Source organism: Panthera tigris, chromosome X (assembly GCF_018350195.1).
Source record: "Panthera tigris isolate Pti1 chromosome X, P.tigris_Pti1_mat1.1, whole genome shotgun sequence".
Taxonomy (NCBI): domain Eukaryota; kingdom Metazoa; phylum Chordata; class Mammalia; order Carnivora; family Felidae; genus Panthera; species Panthera tigris.
In genome coordinates this window covers 32,771,537-32,792,836 of record NC_056677.1, presented here as the reverse complement: position 1 = coordinate 32,792,836, position 21,300 = coordinate 32,771,537, and the positions used below count along the sequence as shown (strand labels likewise).

The window sequence follows — 21,300 nt, the reverse complement described above, 5'->3', positions numbered from 1 at the left end:
CTATTCCCTACCCTTTCCTTGCTCTGCTCCATTTCAGGGAGCAATTCAGAATTCAATCTGCTGGGCTCCTTGGCCCTCTGGCTTCCGGTGTGGTCGGCCAAACGGGAGGATGAGGAGCAGGAGAGAAGCCAAAGTGTTTTTCCCGCCAGCTTTCTGCTTCAAGTGGCATCTCTGAAGTGGCTGCATTTCCATGAAGGCTCCGGCTGCTACCAGTCAGCCTTTCCCTCTATGGCATGAGCTCCGGCTGGCCATCGCCACCGTAGTTTTAGCCTGCCAGATGGCCCTGGCTTCTGGGCTTGAGTTATACCACCTCCTTCCGGTGTCCCTCCAACACTGAGGGTGGTAACCACTTCCTGTAGATGTTAATCTTTATGTTGCCTCCGCACCCATGTTGGGATTCTGCACTTTCCCATCATCCATGTAACAAATTCCTGGTATGAAATTCCCTGCGTTAAAATGTGGTGGTTTGTTTTTCTGACTGGACTTTGCCTGAGACAAAAAAAAAAATGTAATTCAGGCGTGTACTCTTTTACTCGTGTAATTAAAGAGGTGAGGCAATGAGGAATAAGCTGTTTAAACACCTGCTCTCCCCCTCTCTGCCTCTCTCAGACTCCTCCACCGGGTGTCTGTGGCTCCATCATGCTCTTTGAAACTTATCAAAATCTTCTCCTCTCTACTCTTTCCCCTTTTCTCTTTCCCAGCCTGCTGGTTCGCCTTCCTTTATCCCATCTGAATCTTCAAGTTTCTCCCACATTTTCTCATCTACCTCCTGATGCCTGTGCTCTGCTGGGGAAGCAATGCGAAGGGGACCATGAATATTCATATACCAGGAAATGATGTTCTTTGTTTCACATAAACCTGTTTCTTGAACGTTTTCCAACTCCCTTCCTCTCCCTCCACAATTTGAGAGAAAATTCAAAAGAGAAAGAATATTTTCCATGGGTAATCAACCATTCCCTCCTATTGCTTTTTTCCCCCTTAATCAGTTTCACAGCTGGAAGAAGAGAGATCAGTTGCAAAAAAAAGAGAGACAGAGAGACAGAGAGAGAGACAGAGAAAGAGAGAGTAAAAGCTTTCCTTTATGGAAAGTACCTTCTCTTTTAAGAACATTGTTCAAGTAAATTGTAATGTGCTCCACTCTTGGAAAGATGGAGGTTTGATAAAGAAGCAACAGGTAATGGTTGCCTGGGATTGACTGGATACTGAGAATAAAGAAAATTGAGCCTCTGTATCTTCTCCCAGCCACTTTGGCTTCCACTGTCTCCTAAGCTCTTAGTGTCAAGCCAGAGTGTGGTGAATACAAGGAAGTACTCACCCTCCCAGTAGGCAGTCATGAGTAACACCCTCAGATGCGATTGAAATCCTAGACACCTCTTGCTGAGACAAAAAAGGAGATAAGCAGACCCAGTCGCTAGGAAATTCCCTAGCTGTGCATCCTGAGTATAAATCCTTCTTGATTTTTCAAATTAAATTAGGCTAATAAATTAGGCTCCTAATTTATTCCAGGAAGGATATGTGAAATTGCTGAAGAAAGGGAGGTGTGGTACCACGCCAAGATTCCCAGTGCGTTTTGTTCCTGGTGATGATGAGAAATGGATTTCTGTTCCTTTTCTCTCTGCTGTGTATGCTATTCTTTTGAGGACTGCCATGCTCCTACTCTATATGCTTCTATGAGTTATGTGCCTCCACTTTCCTTGCCTAATAAGGATGACCGAAGGGGGGACTTCATCTTCCTGGACACAGTGTACGTCCCACGGGTGGGCACTTGACCCAAAGAAGGGTCAGGAGGGAATTGTTAGGAACTCGGGAGCAGAGAAAGTGAGGCTTTTCTATCCTTGTGAATGATGTATGCTGGCTGCTGCCATAGACTATCTCTACTATTTTGGGCTAAGAAGTTGACTAAGAATTATGCCAACACAAACAAAATCAAATCAGAAGCTAAGGAAGGATGGAGAAGTTTGGAGACAGATATGATGACAATGTTTGAATTCCCAGGTCAGACCTGCCTGAGACACCTGGACATCTTAGTTATTCTTATAGATTGGGTTTCCTGGCATGGAGCTTAGTGTTCAGGAGTTTAATTATAGAGTTTCTTTGGAGGTAAACACCCATGGAAAGGAAGGAAAAATAAGAATGCTGGAGGGGGCAGATGGGGAAGTTGAATTATCAGTGTGTGGTCACAATAAGGCCTCAGCAACCCTGTGGAGAGATCTGAAACTGGGATGACTCAGAATGCTTTTGGACAAGATGGCTCTCTTCACTGAAACAGTCAGTGCTGTAGGTGCTGACGGCAAGAGAGCTAACCTTTTGTTCCTGAAGTTCAACCTGGTGGCCATGTTATAGTATTCAACCCAGTTACATAAGCCATTAATTCCCACCACTACCACTTCCTGCTTTTAAAAAACAGTTTGAGTTGACTTTCTACCACGTACACCTACAAGGCTTTCTACTAAAGCATGGTGTAATGAAACCCTCTTTTACTCCATAACCATAATCTCAAAGGTAAGTGAAAGTTGAATACAGCTGCTAGAATGGGATCCAGATGTTCTATATCATTTGAGGGAGAAAATAAGGTAACAGAAGAGACATTCAGGGAGTGATATAGGTCATTAAAGGCATTGCAGACATGCTATTAACTGGCATTTCATTTAATAGAAAGCTAAAGTGTCTAGTGATGAAGATTAAATTTTTTTAAAATGTTTATTTATTTATTTTTGAGAGAGAGAGAGAGTGCATGTGCAAGCAGGGAGGGGCAGACAGAGAGGGAGAAAGAAAATCCCAAGCAGGCTTTGTGCTGTCAGTGCAGAGCCTGATGCGGGGCTCGATCTCATGAACCATGAGATCATGACCTGAGCTGAAATCAGAGTCGGACACCCAACTGACTGAGTCACCCAGGTGCCCTGAAGATTTATATTTTTAACTCTTTATGTTAAAATGTGATTTGCATACATGAATTCTTCAGAATAAGGAAGAAAATGAGGAAAAATCACATATATTCTCTCACTAAGCATTGATTTGGATTGAAACTTTTCAGTATGCCTTCTGTAGTAAATTGATGATTGTCTTTCTTGAAAAAAATCAATTTTTACAGACTTATTTTAACAATAGCTTCAAAAGCGTTTTATATGTGTCAAGTGCCTTATGTGATTTACCTCATTTATTTTAAAAATGTTCATATCCATTTGTAGTAGGATGAATAGTGGTCCTCCCATCAAAGATGTTTAGGTACTCGTAGGTTCACAACCCTCTCGGAGCTTTTCTGATATAATCTGAAAGTAGCCCCTGTATGCAGAGGGCAGGGCAAGACCGAAGAAAGAGGCAGTCCTCACCATGTCAGTAGGTGGGAATTTTAATAATAATCAAAGGGAACTTCCATATGAGGCTTGTCTTGGGTGGCAGCCTGATGAATAGATTCCCATACTTGTCCTCCAAATCTTAAAAGTTTATATAAAGAGACCCTAACTGGGTTCAGTCACGTATACTGTGCAGGTGTTTTCAACATTACATCACCATCTCGAGGCTTTGTCTTTGGAGCAGACTCTGGGAGCAGGAAAAGCAGGTGGAACCCACAGTCCAAGGACAGAGCAGGAGGTGAGGAGCCTCTGAGTGCCCAGGTTCAGCTCATCGGTCAATTAGCAGTCATGTCTTTTTTGATCACGTTCTCCAACAGTACAAATCCTTGGAACCTGTGAATATATTACCATATGTGGTAAAAAGGACTTTGTAGATTTGATTAAAGACTGAGATGGGGAAATTAGCATATACTATTCTGGGTGGGCCCAATGTAATCATAGGGGTCCCTATTGGAGGGAGGCAGGAGGCTCAGAGGCATAGATAGAGGATGTGAGGAATGAATCAGAGACCAGAGAGAAGATGCTATGTTTGCCATCAGCCAAGGAATGCAGCTCCAGAATCTGTAAAAGGCAGGAAAATGGATTCTCCTCTAGAGTTTCTAGAAGGAATACAGAGCTGCCGACACCGTGCTTTGAGCCCAGTGAAACTGATTTTAGACCTCTGACCTCCAGAACTGTAAGAAAACAAATCCGTGCTCTTGTGAGCCAGGTGGCTTTTGGTAATTTGTTGTAGCAGCAGCAGGAAACTCTCACATCATTTTACAGATGAGAGAGGAGAGCACCGGGGAGATGAGCTGCTTGCCCAGAGTCATGTGGCTACTTGGTGCCAGAGCTGAGATGTAAATCTGAGAAGGCTGTTGCACTGCTTCTTATTTCAGCCACCAAAAGCATTTTGTAAAGCCGGGGCTTCATCGTAAATAATAAAATCATTTCATGAGTATCAGTTGCTAACCCAAAGCCCCAACTTGAACTCTGCTCTCCTGCTTTTGTTTGCAACACGTAACATGACTCTTTGTCACAAGACTGATAGAATAGTCATTGGTTTCTAGTCCCCTTCTGACAGCCTGGATGTCACTGACAGTTTCGTGGAGTAACCGCACGTATACAGAACCAGTTCAGCCCAAGAAGCCTGAGGTTTGTTGACCAACAAGCGTAAGGTCCCTACTATCAGTTTCTGCCTATTTCACCTGGACCTGAAGGGGGAGAGCTCTTCTCTGTCTTCTCCATCACTTTCCCCTGCCCCAGAATGTATGTGAGCTCTCACGGTCCCACCCTGGGCAGTTAGCAAAGGTTCATCCTCAAGAAGATGTTAACCAGTAACTTAAGTGTTAGTCAGTTGAGAGATTCAAGTGTCAGCTATCCCAGAATACTGGCAAGCTAATTAGGATTCCCTCCAAGAGAAAAGGTGTATGCATTTCACATGACCCTGAAGTCTAGCTCCCTGAATACTTTCAGCAAATAATGTTTGGCCTAACAAAACTAAGAGGGTCTTACTGCTTGCTAGTGAGAAACTGACGATGTTTCACATAAACACGTATAGTCACACGCAAACGTCTGTTAGGATACATAACCACAGTACAATTACCAACATTTTCTTTCTGTTCTAGTACAGGATCCAATCTAAGATCATGCATGGAATCCACTTGTCATGGATCTTCAGACTCTCTTAATCTGGACCAGTTCCTCAGCCTTTATTTTCTTTCATGACATTGACATGTTGGAAGCATGCCGCCTGGTTATTTTGTAGGGGCACTGCTCATTTGAAGTGTGTCTGAGATTTGTTCATGACTAGATTTAGGTTATGCATTTGGGGCAGGAATATCCTAGAAGTGATGTGTGTCCTTCCCAGTGTATCACATCAGGAGGCACGTGATGTTGGTCTGTTGTATTACTGGTGATGGGCCTGCTCTTAGGAAATGCACACAAAAGTGTTTAAGACTAAACATAGGCAATTTATTCTCAAGTAGTTCAGAAAAAATAATATGGAGAGAATAATGTAAATGTGATAAAATATTAATAGCTGATAAATCCGGGTCAAGAGCATACCGGATTTCTTTGTACTATCCTGGTCATTTTTCTGCATGCTTGAAGTTATTTTCAAATAAAAAAGTTTTTAAAATTGGACATTTGAAGCTCTCTTCAGCATGTACAGATTTCTCTGGCAGTTGAGGGCAGAGTATGTTTTGGGGAGATGCTGTTCTTTTGTTAGGGAAGACATTTTGGTGGGCTTTCTGGTAATTCAAAGACACTGCCTGGTTTAGGTGTTAGCGGTGGAGTCAGGAAAGATCTAAACTGCGTAACACAGTAAAATGAAAGGGTGACATTCTTGTGTGGAGAAACTTATAGTGTTATCTGATTTCAAACTTACACTGGAGATTGTGAAAGAGAATGTCATGGTGGATACGAGTGGTTCTTACAGAGATGACAACTAGGTCCCAGAACAGGACAGAATGTTTGGCCACAGAGAGGACATGGCCAATGAGGGTGACGATCGTAGAGAACAGGGACACACAATAATAACTGCTTGTTTTCCTTTTCCTATACTGTAATTTCCTTTGTTTGTGTGTCTTCACTAGAGCTGATTAATCAGCACAACACAGAATCAGTTTGATTTAATGGTCATCTTGGAGGATAAGGCAGATGCTGGCCATGGGTGAAGGAGGCTAGAGGGGCTGAGGGAGTAGAGAGATGTCCTGATGAGATGATCAGAGATGACCCCCAGGAGCAGCAGGAGACAACCAGGAGGATACCAACGTCTGAAAATCCCCAGAAGTATTTGGGAAAATACACAGGACTTGCAGGCATGGTCTGGGGTTTGAACTGTAGTGATTTGCGTACTAAGGGGAAAAAGACGGCAGAACATAATTATATACAGGACAGCAGCATTCATTTGCCACTTACGAAATCACATACAATCAATAGTATGTATATATACTTACTGCAACAATCATTAGGAGAATAACTTCTGATTTAGCAAAGTAAATTCATCCATTGTAGATAAGCTAGATCAAGAATGGGAATTTCCCACGTGTGTACTTTCAAACTTTGCTAATTCCGGGACCATGTGTAAAAAAGATTAAGCAGATAATAAATATTTATTTTATTTAAATGCAGTGAGAGTATTAAGTTATGGTCATTTGTGAGATTTACTAAACTGCTTTCTTGAGTCTGAGATCTCAGTAATTAAAGAAGTCTACGAAACTCAACCAAGAGTTCAAATGAATCATAGGGTTTTATTTTCTCACCGATATGGGAAGACATCTGCACACACTGAACTTGAAACTACAGGCTAAAAATGTAAATATTGCTGTCAGTTCAAGGAAGTGAAGATATGCAGACTGAAGCCAGACTTTTATATAATTCAGAGACCACACACGTTTCCTGTTCTAAAAAAGTTCCCTGGGTTCACTGGATTAACAATTTTGAACAAAGGCAAACATTTCGGTGGAAATGAAACCACAATTTTAAAAACAGATTCAAAGACTATGAATGACATTTAAAATTTCTTCAATTGCCTTTGAAATTTAAATATCTACATTTATACACGTACAATTGAGTAACTATCAGTCCTGTGAGTGTGATTCAAATTTAAAACTATTAATTTGGCTTAAAAATGAAACTTGCTCATCAAAAATGGCAGTGTCCAGGGCACCTGGGTGACTCATTTGATTGAGTGTCAGACTCTTGATCTTGGCTCAGATTGTGATCTCGCTGTACATGAGTTCAAGCCCCACATCAGGCTCTGTGCTGACAGCACAGAGCCTGCTTGAGATTCTCTTTCTCCCTCTCTCTCTCTCTCTCTCTCTGCCCCTCCCCTGCTCATTCTCTCTCTCAAAATAAATTTAAAAAACTTTAAAAAATGTCAGTTTCCATGTAAATATGGCACACATGTGGAATATAGATGCTAAAAACTCTCATAAATCATCTAGCAATATGGCCCAATGATGAGCAATGCTTGGGTCTCAGATGACTGTATAAAATTGTTATCATTAATGAAAGAGCTGAAATCAAAGGGACACCATGAGTAATCCAAGCCCAGAACAAAATGAGGTACTCCCTGGCTGTATTCACTTCACATTTCTCCAGGATAATTTAGTATGTTAAATACCAGCATAACAGGTGTTGTTTTTGACTACTCCAAAGATTTTCTCAACTTCCTTCTCCCCTGCTGCCTCCTAATATAGAGAATGAAAAAACAAATACTAGGTCTCCCAAACTTCCCCAAACTCCTTGCAAGTAGCCTTAAAATAGAATTTTCCAGGGCGCAGGGGACAAATCACTACTAGAAAAGCTTTTTGTTTTAATAAATAATAATAATAATAAAGTCAGGGATGACATCAGCAAAAATGGTGGTATTATGGACTGAATTGTGTTCCTCTAAAGTTCATATGTCTAAATCTTAACCTCCAATGTGACCATATTTGGAGATAGAGCCATTAGGAAGGTCATTAAGGTTAAGCGAGGTTGTAAGGGTGTGGCCCTAGTCTGAAAGGACAGTGTCCTGGTAAAAAGAGGAAGAGACACCAGAGACTTCTTTCTTTCTCTGCATGTGCACAAAGAGGCCATTTCTGAGGGTGTAGCTAGAAAGCAGGAATCTACAAGCCAGGAAGAGAGACTTCACTAGAAATCAACCATAATGGCACCTTGATCTTAGACTTCTAGCCTCGAGAACAGTGACAAAATACTTTTAAGTTATTTAAGCCACCCAGTCTGGAATATTTTGTTATGGCAGCCTGAGAAGATTAATATAGGCAAGTAAGGAAATCCAGAGGTCTGTCCAGCCCCAGAATCATTAGAAAACCTGGGAAAAACTGTCAGGATAAACCTTATCAGAACTCTGGAAGATAATGAAAGGGTTATAGCAATTGAGCAAATGTTTAAGAGAATGGTCACTAAAACACGGTAGGAGAGCTTTGTGGCATTTTCCCTTGTCCTTGTCCAATCCCCTCACCCCTATGTGGCAGTGGTCTTGAAGAGAGCAGACTGCATTCCCTTTGCAGGTACTGGGTTGTAGAGGGATCAGAGCAGACCTTGTTCCTGAGGATCGACATTTGTCCGTTTTGACCTATCTGGGGGCTCCCTGAGGGACTGACGCAAGGTGCTTAATTTTGTTTCCCCTAAATCAAAGCTCTTTCAAAGTGAAGTGGCTAAGAAAAGGTCCTTCCTCAAAGACATTGAAAGGAAATCCATTTCCACCTGGGGCAAAACATAAGACAGGGTAAACAATAGATACACTGACAGCCTGGCAGGAAACGCTGGAGTGTGAGATATTTGGGGAATAAGGGTTTTGACAAGCTGCTGTGTAGACTGGGGAAACTAGAAGGCCATGCACACACACACACATCCAGGGCAGGAAGCATGCTCAGAAAAGACCTAAAAAAACCATAAGCTTCCACTTCTGGCTGATCATTAGGCTCTGATCAAGTAGGAAGTGAATGTTAAGGCAGAACTGTAAATGGTTTGGCTAAGAGTTGAAGGACCGCCCCAACACAGAGCCAATCCTCAAAGACCTACGGAGTATATTTTTTCTCTGTGTTTGTGTGTGTGTGTGTGTGTCTGTTTATCTCTCTCTCTCTCTCTCTCTCTCTCTTTAAATTTGGCTCCATGTGTTTAAGGAAATCTCTGTCAAATAAGTAGCTGACTTCTGAGTTAAAGGAAAGAGACCTCTCATATTCCACTCATGGCAAAGAATACATTCTTTACAAAAGCAGTTTAGGAAAGTCACTAAACAACTGCGACCCATAGGAAGCAACAACAAATCCTGGAATGGGGGAGAATCTAAGTCACCATACCATAATTTTCAAAATATCCAGTTTTCAGCAAAAAAATTACAAGGCATGCATAGAAACAAGAAAGTATGAATAAAGTATGGCCCAGATGAATGGATAAAGAAAACGTATTCAGCCATAAAAAAGAAAGAAATCTTACCACTTGCAACAACAAACTGGATAAACCTGGAGGGAATTATGCTAAGTGAAACAAACCAGATACAGAAAGACAAATACTGTATAGCCTCGCTTATATGTGGAATCTCAAAAAGTCTAACTCATAGAAGCAGAATAAAATGGCAGCTGCCAGATATTGGGGGTTGGGAGAAATGAGAAGATGTTGGTCAAAGGGTACAAACTTCCAGCTCTGAGATGAATAAATTCTGGGGATCTAATATGAAGCATAGTGACAATGGTTAACAATGCTGTGTCATATGCTTGAAAATTGTTCAGAAACTAGATCTTAAATGCTTTCACCACAAAAAAGAAATGTTAACAATGCAAAGTGATAGAGATGTTAACTAATCTTATAGTAATGATTTTTTCAATATATACATGTGTCAAATAATCACGCTGTATGCCTTAAATTTACATAATGTTATTTGTCAATCATAATAAAGCTAGGGAAAAGAAAAGATAAGGTCATACATGGGTAGGATGGACCCTGAAGGCAGTGAGTGGTGTCCTTATATTAAAAGGAAAAAAAAAAAAGGATGTGAAAGGGGTCCTGGGTGGCTCAGTTGGTGGAGTGTCCGACTCTTGATTTTGGTTCAGGTCATGATCCCCGGGTCATGGGATTGAGCCCTGTGTTGAGCTCTGTGCTGGCCGTGGAGCCTGCTTAAGATCCTCCTTCTCTCCCTCTGCCCCTCTCCCCCATTCATGTTCTCTCTCTCTCTCTCTCTCTTTCTGTAAAGTATAAATAAATAAATAAATAAATAAATAAAAAAGATGTGAAGACATGAGGGGAGAAGATCATGTGACAATAGAGGCAGAGATCGGAGTGCTGCAGCTGAGAGTCAAGGAATGCTGGTAATTGCCAGCAACTATTAAAAGCAAGGAAGAGGCAAGGAAGGATTCTCCTCTACAGGCTTCAGAGGGACCATGGACCTGTTGACCACCTGGTTTAGGAATTCTAGCCTCCAGAACTATGAGACAATAAATTTTTGTTTAAACCACTCAATCTGTGGCATTTTGTTATAGCCTAAGAAACTAATACATGCCTCCTGTAGAGAAGACGACATGCTCAAAGGCCTGGATGCAACAGAGAATATGGCTCAGCTGAGGATCTGCAAATAGCTCAGTGTATTTGAAACTAAGAGAGAGAGGAGGGTAATGCCAAAAATGAGGCTGACGAGATGAATGAGCAGGGGTCATATTATGCAGGAGTTTGTAATTTATCCTAAAGGTAAAGTCAAGATACACTGAAAGGTTGAAGAAGGGGAATAAGATGATTCGATTTGTGTCTTAGAAGAGTACTATGACTTCAATAGGAAATGGATCCGGAAGGAGCACTATAGACAGGAGTAAAAGTTAGGAGGCTCCAGAATTTGCCTCAGTGAGTATGTAAATTGGCTAATACAGTGTAAGAAAATACCCCGAACTTAGTAGCTTAAAACTCCATCCAATATTATTTCTTGTGGATCAGTTGATAGATGACTAATCTAGGCTGGGCAAGTTGGGGGTCAGCTGATCTAGACTGGGCTTAGCTGACTGTGACTCCACACCCTGTGGTTTTTCTCCTCCTCCTAGGGACAATATGGGTACATCCTTATCATAGTCATGGAAGAAGTGCAGGAGAGCAAGCCCAGGTAGACAAACACTTTTTCAAGCCCCTGCTAGCATCATGTCTGCCAACATCCCATTGGGCAAAGTGCCCCACATGGTTGAGCTCAAGTCCAAAGGGCAGAAAAAAATACATGTCATCCCTTCTTGGGAGGAGCTGTAAAGTCACATTATAAAGGGTGTGCACATAGGGAGGGGTGAGGAATTGAGGCCATTAACACAATCCACCTGTCATGTGGGAAACTACCTTAATATGATGGTGGCCTCCAAGTACACCACCAGGCAAACTATCCCAGAGGTCGCAGAAAAGACAGACCCACAGACCATATGAAAGAGCTTGAATCACAGAGTTTATCAGACAAAGTTTAAAACACACAGCAAATGGCAAGGGGAAAGAGATGAGGTAGGCTGCCATACTGAGCACAGGGTGCAAGCAAGCAGAACCACACTTCCCGAATCCTGGAATATGCAGTGGGCATACCTTCTGTCTATCTGTCTCTTGCTGCATCAGCCTTCCCTGCTGATGGTGTGGTTATGAGCATTAGAACTGAAGTTTGAGCCAGCGGTCGGCAGACAGAAAGTTCCTAGGACCAGCGGCACACACTTCCTCTGAGAGATGCAGAGACAAGTATACCAAGCCACAGCTAGAGTTGTCACTAAGTCTGCTGAACAGCTGAGGGTTTCATTTGTATTTTGTAGGAAGAGGACACACGGGACCAGGATGATGTCACCAGTGGGTGGCCAACATAAGACTTCACAAACACGGAATCCCTCATAATCCTCATGTAAAATAGTATGCCTCAAGTACCTTGGGTATATTTTTCATACATATCATGAGGATTAGTATTTCCTTGTTCCTTCCATCCTTTTCTCTCTATGTTCATACACGTATGCTGCACTTACTATACTTATCTCACATCACATGTCTTCCAGGTTAATAACTTACTCTTTGTTTTGGACTGAATTTTGTCACTCCAAAATTCATATGTTGCAGCTCTAACCCCAGCGTGAATGTACTTGGAGAAAGGACTTTTAGGAGATAATTAAGGTTAAATGAGATCATACAAGTGGGACCCTAATCTGATAGGACTTGTGTCCTTATGAAAAGAGGAGGAGAAAAAGATCTCTCTTTTTCTATACACACACACACACACACACCAAGGACACCTTGTGTGTGAAGATACAACAATAAGGCAGCCATCTACAAGCCAGGAAGAGAGGCCTTACCAGAGTTTAATCATGCCAGCACTCTGATCTCACACTTCCAGGCCTCAAAACTGTGAGAAAATAAACTTCTCTTATTTAAGCTACCCAGTCTATGGTATTATTATGACAGTCTGGGCCAACTGAGATACTGATCTCTGCCTAACACATTGTATGAATTTCACCCATCCCATTCATTTTCTTGTCTTCTACAGCAGAATTGAATATTCTCAAACAATACAGCAAATATGCACTATACTACCACTGTGAGAGATAGTAGTGATGTGAATTAGACTAGAATAGACTAGAGAGAATGGCAAGGGAGAGAAATGGAAACTTCAGAAGTAATATTGCCAGGATTTGTTGACTGAGGAATTAGTTGGATGAGACTGAGGCACAGGAAGGAGTCAAGGCTGACCTCTGGTTTCTGGCTTGGGCAGCTGGGTTGACGGTAATGCCATATGGAGAAAATGGCCAGGAAAAACAACCATTATGTAGAGAATGGTAATGAAATTCAGTTTTATACAGGACTGAGTTTAGTGGATTGGGAAAGAGAGATTTCCAAGGGGGAGCACTGGCTGGTTAGTTGGATGTATAAATGTGGGACTCAATAATGAGGTCTGGGTGGAAGCATAGGTGTGGGTATCATAAGTAAGCAGAAGGTAAACAAGGTCATAGGAGAGTGTAACAGTAAGAAAGAAGGAGTCTCAGGGAAGATACTTCTTGGAGACTTTGGTTTGAAGGACAGTAGAAGAGAAGGAGTCTGAAATGGAGAAGAGGAAAGGCAGTCAGAGAAGATCAGGGCAAACGTACAACTATGAAGCTTGGCAGCCACTAGAGTCTCAGGTACCAGTCATTTGATGCCAAGAGATTAAGTATGATACAGAATAATAAGTGAGCCCAGATTTAGCAATATAAGTAAGTTATTAGTAACCTCAGTAAGAGGTTTCGGTAGACAGCAACAAGGGGAGCCAGATGTTAGTGGGTTGAGATGAAAGATTGGAGTCAACAATCAGTCAAAATGGCTGGCTCTGATAGGGAAGAGATAGCATGGCTGTCATCGAGAAGACATGTGGACACCAGAGGGATTTGGTTTCGTTTCGTCTTTAATTAAGAGCTTGTTAAGTATTGTTGAGAAGGAGCTAGGACAAAGGGAGAGGCTACACTTGGAGGATCTTTGATAGAGCAAGGTTCCTGAGTATAGGGAAGGACAGAAATGGAAGGAGCCTTAGGTAGGTGGGGGAGGGACTCTTCTCTTGTAAAAGGAGGGAAACAGAGTGCAGATGCAAAAAGGTCTGTAGGGTTGGTGGCAGGAGTTTGAAGGACTTCCTCTTTGTGGTTTCCATTTTCTTTGTGAAAGAACAGGAAAGGTTTTCTGTTGAAAATGAAGTGGTTAATGGACATTTCAGGAAAATGAAGAAAGCTTTCAAGTTTTGTGGCTGCTGTTCAAACATAGGGCTTGGATGTAGAAAAAAAAAATGACTTAGGGGCGCCTGGGTGGCTCAGTTGGTTGAGCGTCCGACTTCGGCTCAGGTCATGATCTCACACTCCGTGAGTTCGGGCCCCACGTCGGGCTCTGTGCTGAAAGCCCAGAGCCTGGAGCCTGCTTCGAATTCTGGGTCTCCCTCTCTCTCTGCCCCACCCCCACTCATGCTCTCTCTCTCCCTCTCTCTCTCTCTCTGTCAAAAATAAATAAACATTAAAAAATTAAAAAAAAAAGAAAACAAAATGATTTCAAGGCAGAGTTAAGAACCCAGTTGGGTCTGAGATCATAAATCAGCAGTGGTATGCATCTGTGGGTAATTTTCATAGCTCTCCTTACCAACTTATGTTCAAGTGGAGAGGAAGAAGGTGGTTGAGGTGATCAGGGTTGGGTTTTGCCTGATGGGTAGTACAGAAGGACAGTGTGTGAGGGAGTTGAAGACACATGCAAGAGATAGCTGAAGTGATGCATGGTAGAATTGAAGATGGGTAGAGCACCAGGAAGTGAACATGCAGGAGGAAGGCAAAGTCAAAGAATCAAAGAGAAACCAAAGGTTTTGATGAAGTTGAGACAGTCACCTTGGGTGGGAGGGAATGAGGAAGAGAGGGAAGCAGAAGTAGTGATCTAAGGGGTCATGTCTGAGATGGGAACTTTAGAGCAGGTATACTTCCGAGAGATGACCAGTTTCAGAGCATGGCTATGGGACAGGGTGGCTGAAGCAGAGTCGGGGTGAAGATCTCTGAATGAGCAGGTGAAGGAAGAGTGAGGCAGGGTCTGGGTCCACTGAAGTCACCCAGAATGAAGGCCCTCCTCTAGTTGAAAAGGGGTTTTACGAAATTACATAGAATTTGTTTGAATCCAGACTCCCTACTTAAAGCTATATGACTTTAGTCAATCTATTTAACCTCTCTTAGTCTCAGCTTCCTCATCTAAAAAATGGAAGGATATTAATATCTACCTCACTGCGTTGGTGGGATAATGAAGGGTACAAATGCACACAGTGCAATGCTCAACAATTCATGAGTTTTACCTCCCTTATAAGTGTCGTGCACAAAATTGAGAAAAATGTTCTAGGTGTTGTGTGACTGGTCAAGAATGAAGGGTGATCTTGACTGTCTATGTTTTTTTTTAAGATATTCATTTTATTTTACTTTAGACAGAGAGTGAGCAGGGGATAGAGGCAGAGGGAGAGAGAGAGAGAGAGAGAGAGAGAGAGAGAGAGAGAGAATCCCAAGCAGACTCCATGCTCTGTGTGGAGACTGATGCAGAACTCAATCCCACAATCCTGGGGATCATGACCTGAGCTGAAATCAAGAGTGGGACTCTCAACTGACTAAGTCACCAAGGCACCCTCTTGTCTGCTTATGTTTTAAAGACAGCATGTCTATGGTGCAATCTCAGACCAACTGTGCTACCTTTTTAAAGACTTGCCTCATATTATTGGCTCACATAGAAATGTGTAACCAATTTCAACCACCAGAACATTTTAATATAAACAGCAGCAGTTGAATTGAGGTATCTGATAAAAAATATCAGGCTGAGTATCTATAAATTGTGAAGCCTCATGGGAGGAAGGGATCATGTATCAGGCCTCCATAACGAAACACCACAGACTGGGGAGCTTAAACAACAGAAATTTATCATCTCACAGTTCTGGAGACTGGAAGACCAAGATCAAAGTCTCAGCAGAGTTAGTTTCATTCTAAAGCCTCTCTCCTTGGTTTCTAGATGGCCACCATTTTATTTGTCTTCACATGCTCTTCCCTCTGTGTGTGTCTGTGTTCTAATCTCTTCTTATAAGGACACCAGTCAGATTGGATTGGGGCCCACCCTAGTGGCTTCATTTTAACTTAACTGCTTCATTAAAGACTTGATAAAGTTTTGATACAGTCACATTCTGAGGTCCTGGGGGTTAGGACTTCAACATAATGAATTTGGGGAGGAATACAATTCATCCCATCTCATTTGCAAATGAGAATTCCATTTTAACACACTGCAGATTGGGGTGCCTTGGGGACTCAGTCAGTTATGTGTCCGAGTCTTGATTTTGGCTGAGGTCATGATCTCATAGTCATGAGATCGAGCCCCGTGTTGGGCTCCATTCTGTGTATGGAGCCTGCTTGAGATTCTCTCTCTCTCCCTCTCCCTCTGTCTCTCCCCAGTTCAGGCTCTCTCTCAAAAATAAAGTAAAATAAAACACTGCAAATTTGTCAAGGCTTCTGGTCATATGTTAAGACACATTAGAAACACATAAAAGTGAAAAATGTTGAGACAATATCAATTTAGTTTCAGGGGCGCTTGGTTGGTGAGTCGGTTAAGCATCCGATTTGGGCTCAGGTCATGATCTCATGGTTCATGGGTTCAAGCCCCGCGTCGGGCTCTGTGCTGACAGCTCAGAGCTTGGACCCTGTATCAGATTCTGTGTCTCCTTCTCTCTCCGCTCCTCCCACACTTGTGCTCTGTCTCTGTCTCTCAAAAATGAATAAACGTTGAAAAAAAAAGTCTCTAAATTTAGTTTCAATAATATATAATAATAGTAGCATAATATATAATATTCATACTAAAAGGGAAAACCCCTGAAAAATTATTCACTGAGGGAAGAAATAAATAATGCATCCTGTTCTGTAAAGATAAAATGGGTAAACTGTTGAGTCTATGAAACAAAGCAAAACAAAACAATTCACAGGAGCAGGTGGTCTCTCTCTATATTTAAGAGCTGGGCTGGTATTTGAACACATGTTTCTTCTTGGCAACGTAGGTAGAAACATTTCTTTGGAGTTTGAACTATAGAAGCAGCTCTGTGAAAAAGCTACAATGATGATGCTACTGCCCTGCCGGTGGGTGCTTGGGATTGCTGTCAGAGATGAGAAGTCGAGGACATTGCATTATCTGAATTTTCTCACCCAGTCCTTATATGAAGGTCACCCAATTTCAAGATGGCCACATAGGGATGGGAAGGAAAACAACATTTCTTGAACATCGATTACTGGCAGGGTCTGTGATAGGTGGTCTGCATTCACTAATTTAATACGGTGCTCATATGAAGATTAAGAAGTAGTTCTTCTCGGGACGCCTGGCTCAGTTGGTTAAGCGTCTGACTCTGGATTTTGGCTTAGGTCATGATCTCATGGTTCATGAGTTCAAGCCCTGCAGTGGGCTCTGTGCTGACAGCTCAGAGCCTGGAGCCTGCTTAGAATTCTCCCTCTCTCTCCCTCTGCCCTTCCCCTGCTCCCCTGATTGCTCTTTCTTTCTCTCTCGAAAGAAGTACTTCTCATCCCCATTCTACAAATGACTATGCTGAAGATTAGAAAAGCCAGGTACCTCACCTAAAGTGTCACGGTGGTAGTAACGGAGGTAGGATTCAAACTTAGGTTGGTCTAAAGACAAAGCATTAGTACTTTTGATTATACCAAGCAAATGGGTCTAGACCACTGCTGTCCAACATAGTAGCCACTAGCCATATGTGGGTCTTTAGATTTAAAATAATTAAGTTTCAATAAAATTTAAAATTGAATCTCTCAGCTGCACTAACCATATTTCAGGTGCTCGGTAGCTATATGTAGTTAGTGGTTTCTGCATCAGAGAGCCCAGATGTAGAACCACTTCCATTATCATTGAAACTTCCATTGGACAACACTAACAGCCCCTGGCATGATTTAAGTGTATAATCACTTCTGTGAACCTTTCATTGACCAGATGTTTTACAGCAACTAATAAAAATGTACATTTTAAAGGTACCAATTTGATCACTTTTGGAAAATCTCTAAAAATCATGAAAGATGCACGTCTTCAAGTGCATATACCATAAATGGACAATTTAACTAATAATTTTAAAGTGAACAGGGGTGCCTGGGAAGCTCAGTCAGTTGGGCGTCTGACTGGCTCAGGTCACGGTCTCACAGTTCATGGGTTTGAGCCCCACGTCAGGCTCTTTGCTAACGCATCAGAGCCTGGAGCCTGCTTTGGATTCTGTGTCTCCCTCTCTCTCCTCCCCTCCCCCCACTCACACTCTGTTTCTCTCTCTCTCTCTCTCTCTCTCAAGAATAAAATATTAAAAATTTTTCATATAACTTGAATCATAGGGGTTCCTGGGTAGCTTAGTCGGTTAAGTGTCAGACTCTTGATACCGACTTAGGTCATGATCTCTTGGCTTGTGGGTACAAGTTCCATTCGGACTCTGCACTGACGGCACATAGCCGGCTTGAGATTTTCTCTCTGTCTCTCTGTCTCTGTCTCTCTCTCTCTGTCCCTCCCTCACTTGTGCTCTCCCTCTCTCTCTCTCAAAATAAACATTTAAAAAATTGAATCATAAAGTAGGCATTATTTTTTCTTCTTGTTTTTGTGTTCAAAATAACATTAGTAAGACTCATCCATTTTGTTACATATAGCTATAGTTCATTCATTTTCTTTATTGTATATATAAAATTCCCTTTGTATATGTATATGTGTATTATGCCACACTTTATTTTTCTCTTCTGTTGGTGGCTGTTTGAGTTGTATCCAGTGTTTGACTATTACAAATATTATCCTTCTCTGAAAAAAAGGAGGATTTTCCATTCTGCCCAGGTGACACTTGGGTTAATAGAGATTTCCAAACACTTCTCACCACAGCCACAATAAGAATACATTTTATATTGTGACTCGGTATACTCATAAATGTATAGAATGGAAATGAAACTTTCCCCAAAGAACAATTGCCTTGATATGTGCAGTGCCCTTTTATATTTTCCTTTGTATTCAATTCTAGTGTCTCCTTAAAAAAAAAAATGTGGCTTTGGGCTTCAAAGTCTAAGTTAGTTAAAAATAACATTAAATGGACTTTCAGTTCCCTTGGTGGCCAACGTTGTGGCCATGAATGTGGAAGCCACAGGTAGAAGAATTCTGGAATGTAAGTTATATAAGAGATATGGATGGCAATCCTAGGCTAGTGGGCTCTTCAGAGCAAGCCTTCCACGGTTTCCATGACTCCCCATTTTTCAGGCTGATAAAATCAACCATGTAAAGAACCCAAACTCTCATGGCAATCTGTTTCTTCCTCTCTTCTTCGCCAGAATGGGTACGTAAATGCAGCATACAACCGAAAGCAGCAGGAATGTGGAATCTGTCACCAGTCTTTGTAGAAAGCATCATGTCCCAGAAATGGTCTGTCAACCCATCTCACCCAGGCTACAAAAGAGCTGACCCTGTCCCTCACGTCAACAGCCCCTCAGAGGATAATCTCTTTATTTCTTTATGGGCCCTTTCAGGAGCTAGCCCTTCCCCAAGGTGTGGACGAATTACTGAATTACTCAGAGAAGCCAAACCTCAGCCCTGAATCAGCATGCCTCTTTGCAAGCCACCCTTTGTTTCCCCTCCGTTTCCATGTTCACTCGGCTTCCTTCACTGAGGATCCTGTCGCCTCCCTCACCCTATGTCCAGCTACCTGTTGCCATTGTATTAACTTGCCTCTGGGTATTCTGGGGGCTCTTTCCCAGCTTGCTGGAGATGAGACCCTAGATTAAAGGACCACAGCCTTTCTGGAGTGGCAGGTCAAGTTGCCAACTCTGATTTTTCTGCAGTTGTCAGCCACAGGTGGTGAGGGAGAGTGACATCTGGGGAGTGTGAGTGTGGGGTGGGCACAAGGGTGACGGCAGGCACTCTTGTACTCTTGGCTGCTAAAGCAGGGACATGTGATGTCCTGCAAGACCTCAAGGGAGTAGGAGGTTAAGAGCAAGGGTTTTAATTTCAGATGGCCTGGACTCGACTCTGGCTCTTCCAAATCCTGGCTGTGTGACTTGGACGAATTGTTTAACCTCAACCATGGTTTCCACACGTGTAACTGTTACTTCGCAGCCCTGTTTTGAAGATGAAATGAGGTGATGCATGTGAATCACTTAACGCCTTGCAGTTAAGAACGGGCCCATTGATGATAACTGCTGTTATTAATGTTTTGTCGCTGGGGAACAGAAATGATGCAAAGGTCTAGGCAGAGGCTCTGGGAAGCAGCTAAGTGCAGGATGTAATGCCTGGGAACTGAACATTTACACTCTCAAATTCAGAAACTGGGCCTACCTGGGATGGCAAATATGGGTTTGTCTTGCGGGCCTGTTATTCACTGGAAACCTCCTGAAGAGCAGTGTTGAGAAGGACCCTGAGGTCATGGTAAGTGTCAGGGTGGCAATAAGACATAAGAATTGGTCATCTTAGCCTGTTGGGGGCTGGGAATGGAGTGACGAGTTTGGAGTGGAGAGACCAGTTGAGTACTTGTCGTTCCTGCCCCTTTAGTGATTTCATGTTTGGTGATTTCATATAGAATTTTCCAGAATTTTCAAAACGGCTCTTTTTAAAAGTATTATCTCTGGTAGGCACCTTGCTAGGTGGTATACAAGCCTCAACCATGTCTCTGCCAGGCCACAGTCTACAAGGTGCATATTTGAGGAGGTGGTTAGATGTATAACACAGGTGGGTCAAGCAGTATAAAGGAAATGAAGCAGAAGGAAAGAAACAGCCCATGACAGGATGTGGAGGGAGACAAACCAGAACGTGTGCAACTTCTGAAACAGCAGGGTAAGCTCAGGCTGGGCTCCTGTGTAAGGGAACTTCCATTGCTCCGTATCTGGCTGAACAAATGCCGCCACCTGGTGGCCAAGGCGAATGTGAGTGTCGAGGAGCCCATGTGGAAATCCCGTATTTGAAAAATGTAAGGAAAGGGGTGAATGAATAAAAACTTTAAAATATTTACAATATCATGCTTCACCATGTGAGTGTAAATGTGTGCTTGGGGCCTAGAAACCAGAGGGTAGCAGAAGTGACATTAAAATTTAAATGAAGAGGGCACCCGGGTGGCTCAGTAGGTAAGTGGCTGACTCTTGGTTTTGGCTTAGGTCATGACCTCAAGGTTGTGAGATGGAGCAGGGCTCTGCGCTGGGAGTGAAGCCTGCTTAAGATTCTCTCCCTCTCTCTCTGCCCCCTCCACTGCTCTCTCTCTCTCTTTCTCACAATAAGTAAACTTTTAAAAAAGGTAAATGAAGAAAACGCATCTATTTTTGTATAGCTGACACTTATTGAATATTTACCCCATGCCAGGCGCTAGTCTAAGTGTTGAATGTGTGTTAGCTCATTTACTCCGGATGTCACAGGATACAGTTGTATCCTGATTTTACATTTGTGGAAACCGAGACTCAGAGGGGTGAATACACCTAACCCAAAGTCGCTCAGGAAAGAAGTGTCAGTGCTAACATTCCAACCAGGCAGTTCAGCACACAGCCCAACACATATATTTGAAACATACAGGAACCCAGCGATTGCAGGCAACTTTCGAAGATCTGAAGAGTAAGCAAGTAGGGAAAGGAGCTGAAATAATAACGAAGGCACAGAGATAACTGATCTTTTCTCAAGCGAATCACTCCGCAAATAGTTACTGAGCCCCGCCTCCGCACTTCCTACTGCTCTAGGTATCGCGAGGGCTACAAGTCTGATATAGGATGCCCATCCACCCTCAAGGAGTTCCAGTCAAGGTAGGGAAATAAAACACGCGTGGAGGGCGCAACCAGAAAGCAATATATAATCGCATCAGGACGTGTTGTAAATTGTGCAGGGGAGAGTATCCATGATGAGCAGCAGAACTTAAGGAGCAGGAATGAGTGAGCGAGGAAGGAGGGATGGGAGCGTTGCATAATAAACAACTCTGGGTTACCTGAAGTGTCTGGAATTCAAAAGAGCCTGAAGCAGA

At 42.6% G+C, this 21,300-nt stretch overlaps 1 protein-coding gene across 1 annotated transcript in view; it reads right to left on the bottom strand.

Moving 5' to 3' along the window:
* Positions 1-3,332: 3,332 nt before the first annotated feature.
* Positions 3,333-21,300, bottom strand: part of XK (X-linked Kx blood group) — a 78,210-nt gene continuing 60,242 nt past the window's right edge. Inside the window, exon 4 of the mRNA XM_042974014.1 lies at positions 3,333-3,686. Coding sequence (XP_042829948.1) covers positions 3,629-3,686 — 58 coding nt within the window. The 3' untranslated portion in view covers positions 3,333-3,628. The remainder of the gene's footprint in view (positions 3,687-21,300) is intronic.